This window comes from Sinocyclocheilus rhinocerous, unplaced genomic scaffold (genome assembly GCF_001515625.1).
Source record: "Sinocyclocheilus rhinocerous isolate Xijiao unplaced genomic scaffold, SAMN03320098_v1.1 scaffold1607, whole genome shotgun sequence".
Classification (NCBI taxonomy): Eukaryota; Metazoa; Chordata; class Actinopteri; order Cypriniformes; family Cyprinidae; genus Sinocyclocheilus; species Sinocyclocheilus rhinocerous.
This window is the reverse complement of record NW_015629758.1, coordinates 214562-220976: the sequence shown is the minus strand read 5'-3', so window position 1 is coordinate 220976 and position 6415 is coordinate 214562. Positions and strand designations below refer to the sequence as shown.

General features: G+C 36.5%; 1 protein-coding gene across 4 annotated transcripts in view; it reads right to left on the bottom strand.

The window, feature by feature from the left end:
* Positions 1 to 6415, bottom strand: part of LOC107739427 (leucine zipper protein 2) — a 171443-nt gene that overhangs the window by 65775 nt on the left and 99253 nt on the right. For all 4 annotated transcript variants that reach the window (XM_016551528.1, XM_016551529.1, XM_016551531.1 and 1 more), the window contains exon 4: positions 2207 to 2288. In XM_016551528.1, the coding sequence (XP_016407014.1) occupies positions 2207 to 2288 (82 nt within the window). The remainder of the gene's footprint in view (positions 1 to 2206; positions 2289 to 6415) is intronic.

Below are 6415 nucleotides of genomic sequence, written 5' to 3'. Positions count from 1 at the left end.
CACTCGAAGTGGATTGGTCTATCGAAGCGATATCCCAATTCGTCGGTCACCGACGTGACGTCTCCATTCCCTCCTTCAGGGAACGAGGGTTACCATACGTAACCGAGACGTTACTCGCGTAACCCATGTTCTCTGAATAGGGAATGAGATGTTACGTTTGCTGCCAAGCTCCTCGTGCTGCAGACAGGACTTCTTCGGCAGGAAATCTGAGGAGCGGATGGCGTGGTCGCTAATATTAGAGTGGGTTATGTTGTGACATTGAGGTGGCGCCCGCGCCATCAGCCAATGAATTGGCGTGATTCCATTTGGGCTTCAGACAATCGGCACACCCAAGGGGCATTCTCATTGCGTCACAGCTACACAGCGTCTCGTTCCCTATTCAGAGAACATGGGTGAATCGGCTTTGCTATCTGTAATTGTCAATTGGTGGTGAACTGTTCGTAGAATGGCCAGAGCTTGTGAAATGCTCATTCTCAGTGATTCATTCTCATTCCGAACACGAGCCCATGTGCCTCTATCCCCCGCAGTACTGCACGCAGCCACACACAGAGATGAAACAAGAAAAGTTGCATGCAGATAAATGTGTATATCCTCCAGAGTTAGCAAGGTGCTTCCTACAGTTTTCCATAATTACTGTAACATAACACTTCCAGACCTTAAGGTATATGCCTAAAATAGAAGAGTCTCTTTCTGGCCGCTCCATGTCAGCGCACTGACTTTAATGGGGATTCCAGTGTTTTCCTGGTAATTACTTTAGACAGGGGTATGTAAAGAGGGTGCTGTGGTGACACAGCAGAATGAATGAAACATTCAAAATGGGGAAGTCATGATATTTAGTCCAAACATGCTTTAATGCAGCAATAAAAATAAATAAATAAAATAAAAACTTACTGACCTATGGTATGATTTCAAAGAAAAATCGGTAGCACTTTATTTTACAGTATGTGTACTTCCCTGATACATACATGGCAAATATCTTGTACCTACAGGCAATTGAGTGATAACACAAGGTACTTACCTGAAGTGTATGTACATGGTAACAAATAAGAAATACGCCTGTACTTAACAGTCGTACATGCATGGTAATTATTTTGTACATACAGACAAGTGTGGGTACTTACAGGTAGCGCCTGTACATGGTAACTAATTAGATACTTTACTGTACTTACTAATGTATATACATGGTAAATATGTAGTACTTACAGACAAGTGGGTACAATCAGGCACGTCCTTACAGTATCCGTACATGGTAACTAATAAGACACATAACTGTACATTCTAATGATATGTACATGGTAAATGTGTAGCACCTATGGAAAAACCATGTACATACACTTCAGGTAAGTACCTTGTGTTACCACTCATTTGCCTGTAGGTACAAGCTATTTGCCATGTATGTACCAGGGAAGTACACGTACTGTAAAATAAAGTGCTACTGAAAAATCTTTTTTTATTTTTTATGTTTTCTCATTAGTCATTCTAGTTTTAAAGGGCAACACTTTTTTTGTTGTTTTGTTTCTATTTAACCCCCCGCCCCCGCCCCGCCCCATTTTAAGGGTGTTGAAATATTTATTTGCCAGTATTCCTATATATTAGTCTTGTCAAGAACCCAGACCTTTTAGTTTCTTCTTTATAATAAATTTACACTTAGTACTTGTACAAGTTTTAAGAAAATCACACTTTAAAAAAATATTTTAAAAACTTTTATGTACAAATTTTAATGTATTAAAATAGGGTATAGAAGCTTCCTTTTCTTTGAAGATTTCAAGCAGTCAAAAGTGCCCCATAGACTCTTAAAAATAATGGTTATTTAATGGCATTGATGGTTGGAGGAAAAACCTTTAACATTCATGGAAACTTTCCATTACACAAAAGATTCTTTAAAGTGGAAAAAGATTCTTTAGATTTTCAAAAAGCTCCTTTTAAGAACAGTTTGCTGAAAAGTTCTTTGGGGAAGCTAAAATGGTTCTTCTGTGGCACCACTGTGAAAACCCCATGTTGAACCTTTACTTTTGAGAGTGTAACTGAAGAGTCACCCATGGACAAATAAAACCAATGATTTTGTGAGTAAACACGTGAGTGGCAAAATGCTATAGGCCATTATCATTAGTATTTTGAGACAGTCCCCAAAGGTCAAGTTTATGTGGATAGTAGTTTGAGTGGACTATATTTATACAGTTTAACACATCAGTGTAAAGGGTCTCACGGTGGCCTGCTGTTTCTCTGCACGTTCAGCTGCATCATCTAGTTGTTTCTGCAGAGCTGCCTGGAGTGACTTCATCTCATCCCTGTGAATGAGAGAGAGAGAGAAGAGAGGAAGAGAGAGAGACAAATGGAAAACAGTGAATAAGAGTGCACATGGGAATAGTGATCGCAATGGCCACTCCAAGGGCTTACTTTTATCTTATTTGTCTTATACACACATTCTAAAGCACATTTAATGCCATTTCTGAACATGAGCACAACAAAAATTCATCAAACAAAAAGGATTACAAATCACTGAACAATATCTATAAATAAAGGCCAATGACAAATATGTAAATTAATACACCCTATCATATTATGCAGGATTTGCCCACAAACTGTATACTCGCTATTTTGTTCTTTAGAATGAGTAATGATTGAAGACTAAAATCTAACCAGCTGCACTGTGCTGTTCAAAACTCAAATTCACTACATATCTATGTTTTATTCCATTAGAACTGTTTAGACAGTTTACTATAATCTTGGAGTTGTTTATAGACAACAAGCAAACACAAGCAAATTGTATTTGGTCATTCAAATATTCTTGGAAGAAACAGACAAATTAAACTAATAACTGGAGATAAATAAGCAAGAATGAGGGGGCAAGCTTGTTATTAACTAACTTTTTGTCCCTATGGTGAAAACTCACCAAACTTTGCATGCATGCGGGGTCTGTCACTAATTGCATTCTCTGTAATTTTAGGATGGATGGGATGTATGGTTGCCTAGCAACTAGTGGAACAAATTGCAATATTCATAACATCAGCCCCACTACACTGTTTGAGCTCAAGACTTAATATTTCACACGAGAGTCACTCTCCTTATAGGAAACAAATCTGCCTCAAGGACCACCAAGTTCCACAATTAAGATATATTTTTTTCAGTATTTGACATTTCAGGCAAAACCAGAGGCTAAATACTCCTTGAGAACTGCTCATCCAATTTATCAAATTTTGACATGTCATCTTTGGAAATGGCTTTCATATGTTTACACAATTTAAACAGATTAGCGTTGATGGATCAAGAAATCAAAATGGAAGATTGTCAGTGTAACTCCATCTTCACAAAAGGCCATTGAGGGTGCATAGCAGCCACAAGGGCTGTACTCATAAGGACCATTTGAATCATTAAATGACAAAAAGGTCACCCTAAACAAATTTCACAGACACAGACATGTGAAGCTCAGATAACTGCAAGCCCGCATAAAGTGCACCATTTGGGTCAAGGCCCTTTCTATTTCATCTTCTTTATGATGTCTTTTTTATGCCAGCTGGATTCTATTAATTGCTGCTTGCAGCCTCATTTAAAAGTTTATTTTTAGTTTAATGGGACATAATAGCCATACTTATTATTGCTTGTTAAATTACTTAATATCAGCATGTGAATTATAAAATAAATATTCTGATATAAAGTTGGACCCAGATGTCTAAGACTACCAGTGCTTTTATTTTGCATTTAATCTAATACAATTTTATATTTTTATTTTCTTATTATAATCATGACAACAATTTTAATGAAAAGCAGAATTTAAATTAACAGAATTGAGTCCTTGTGTTTCAAAGGACTCGTGCACAACTTCTCCACATCGCAAGTTCTGTGCTCTTCCAGGTGAGCTACCGAGCACGTTTACTACATCCAAAAAGCCATACGGAGCTGGTCATGTCATGCAAATGTCAAAATGTCTTAATTTACAAATCATGCACTATGGTAAAAGTGTTCTGAGGTCATGTTTTGAGGTCAAGTAAGAACTGCTGTAGGAACCTGCCCCTGTATTTACAATTTGTGTGAAAAGGAATAATCATCGTCATTTTACTGTTCATTATTTGTATGTATAGGCACGATTTTCCATAAAGCTGGAAATATATCTTATTCATTCAAAATTCTAAAACTTTGTTTATTTGCAAGTTTATATTAGATTTTGGTAACACTTTATTTCGATAGTCCACTTTAGACATTCGATTAACAGTAAGTAACTTTGCAACTACATGTTAACTAGCAGTTAGTAGAGTATTAGTAGACTGTCTGCTTAACATCTTCTAACACTTTCTTTGTCAACTTATTCTACTAACCCTAAACCTACCCTAACAGTCTACCCTGAGAGTTAGTAGACATGTAGTTGCAAATGAATGATAATTAGTTGACATGTAGTTACAAAGTTACTTATAGTTAATAGAATGTCTAAAGTGGACTATCAAAATAAAGTGTAACCTAGATTTTGAATCCCAGATTTTCAGTGTGGTCTCAGATTTTTGGACCTCACTTTATCTATGCTGCACTAAGCCTCAGAGAAACATCACCGTGTGCCGACTTGCAGGCGAAATACAGCATCCATTGTCATTCTTCTGACTTGTGTAATCACAAATTTCCATGGGATGGTCTGCCCATTTCTTTTTCTACCAGGTGCTTATATTGTCATTTTAATCAAGAGAGTGAAGGTCAGAAACTTCAGCACATCTGCCCTGCATTTCAATATCTGTCTGCTGTTGATTGGGGTTAAACATAGAAGCCATTACGCACACCTGACACTGGGGGAAATTGAATTCTGTCACTAACTCTCCACAGCCAACCTGGTTGAACCTTGATGGATCCAGTCTGTTGCCATGATGCCACCACAAGTGTCCTGGAGTGCTCTGTACTTTTCTATCACTGAAAACCCATGACAATTTAATCTGATTTAAACCGAGATGGTCATAAAAGCTGTGTTAAAGAACCCTGTTGCTCTTGAAACTGGGAAACAACAGTCGTCGAGAGAGCTTTAGATGTATACGACAAATGGCAGAGCATCTGTCTACAGCTGTACGCATGTAAACAGTTGCTAACAGTCTCTAATTACTGATGTTGGTGTGTGAGAAGGAGTAATTCACTAAAGAGTCTCTCAGAGCACTTTTTCCTTCACAGTTCCTTTCATCTAAATTTGACTGAAACACCACATGAGCTGAGATACTTGTCGCCAAACTTTTTTGTTGTTGTTGTTGTTTTTTTCTGGTGCTGCTCATTTGAAAATTACAAAAAATAAATAATACATTTAAAATAAATCAATAAAATTAGGGCTCAAGGTTGCTCACTTACACCACCATTTGAAAGTTTAGGGTTAGTACAATTTTTTTTAAAGGAAATGTTACAAAAGATTTCTATTTCAAATAAATATTATTTCAAAAAAATGTTCTTTTGAACTTTCAATTCATCAAAGCGTGCTGAAAAACAAGTACCACAGTTTCCACGAATATATTAAGCAGTACTGTTTATTATATTGCATCAGATTTCTTTTTGAGCGCGTTTTGCAACGTTGAACATTATAACCAATCACACACGTTTCTGTTGAGCTTTTGAATGCAATATCCAATCAGAGGCATTTTAATACATCACTGCGGAGAACTATGGAGTTGTTCAGAGCGTTCTCTTATTGACTTATTTCTGAATCTGCACTCGTGAATTCTCTCATCAGCATAAACAGAAAACTGCAGAAAAGAGATTGATTGTGCAATGTAGACAGCTTCAGTGATTATAACAGGAGTTTTTTCGAAAGTGCGTTACTCACATCAGACTGAAGTCATGGACCGCATCAGTGTTCTTTGCTCGATTTCTATATATAGCCTAATCTATTCCAAGTTTGAATAACCGTTTGGTTTTTCATGCTACTAAAATAATAACCAATGTGAAGTCTTGATTGTCTAATCTCTAAAAAGCAATTCATAAATGGTTCATGCTTTTCCCCTTTCTATTAGGCCAAATCGACATTAATGATCATTATTACAATATCAAGAGCAATAATCAGCAATAATGATTTCTTTTCATGATATTGCAGCTTCACCCTCTAATGAGTTCCTGTTTTGTTATTAGTATTATTTTATAGGCTATTTACATTATGCAATTTTTGTGTAGATATGTGTACATGGGCAGCATTATATAGTCTGTGTGAATAAACCTAAATGCCATGTCAGATGCAGCTACTGCTACACCTTTGCAGTGTAAAGATGGCTTTTGTTGATGATGAAAAAAATTAGATTGGCAACAGTCTATTCTATTGTGATTGATTGAAGTAACTGGTTAAAAAAAAGGATGAAAGAAAAGAGATACATTTAATAGCATAGTTATAAAATTGTCTGTAGTAAAAAAATGGAAATCAAGGCAAATATTGCCCCTTTATTGAAAAGTTAATTAAACGCTGATT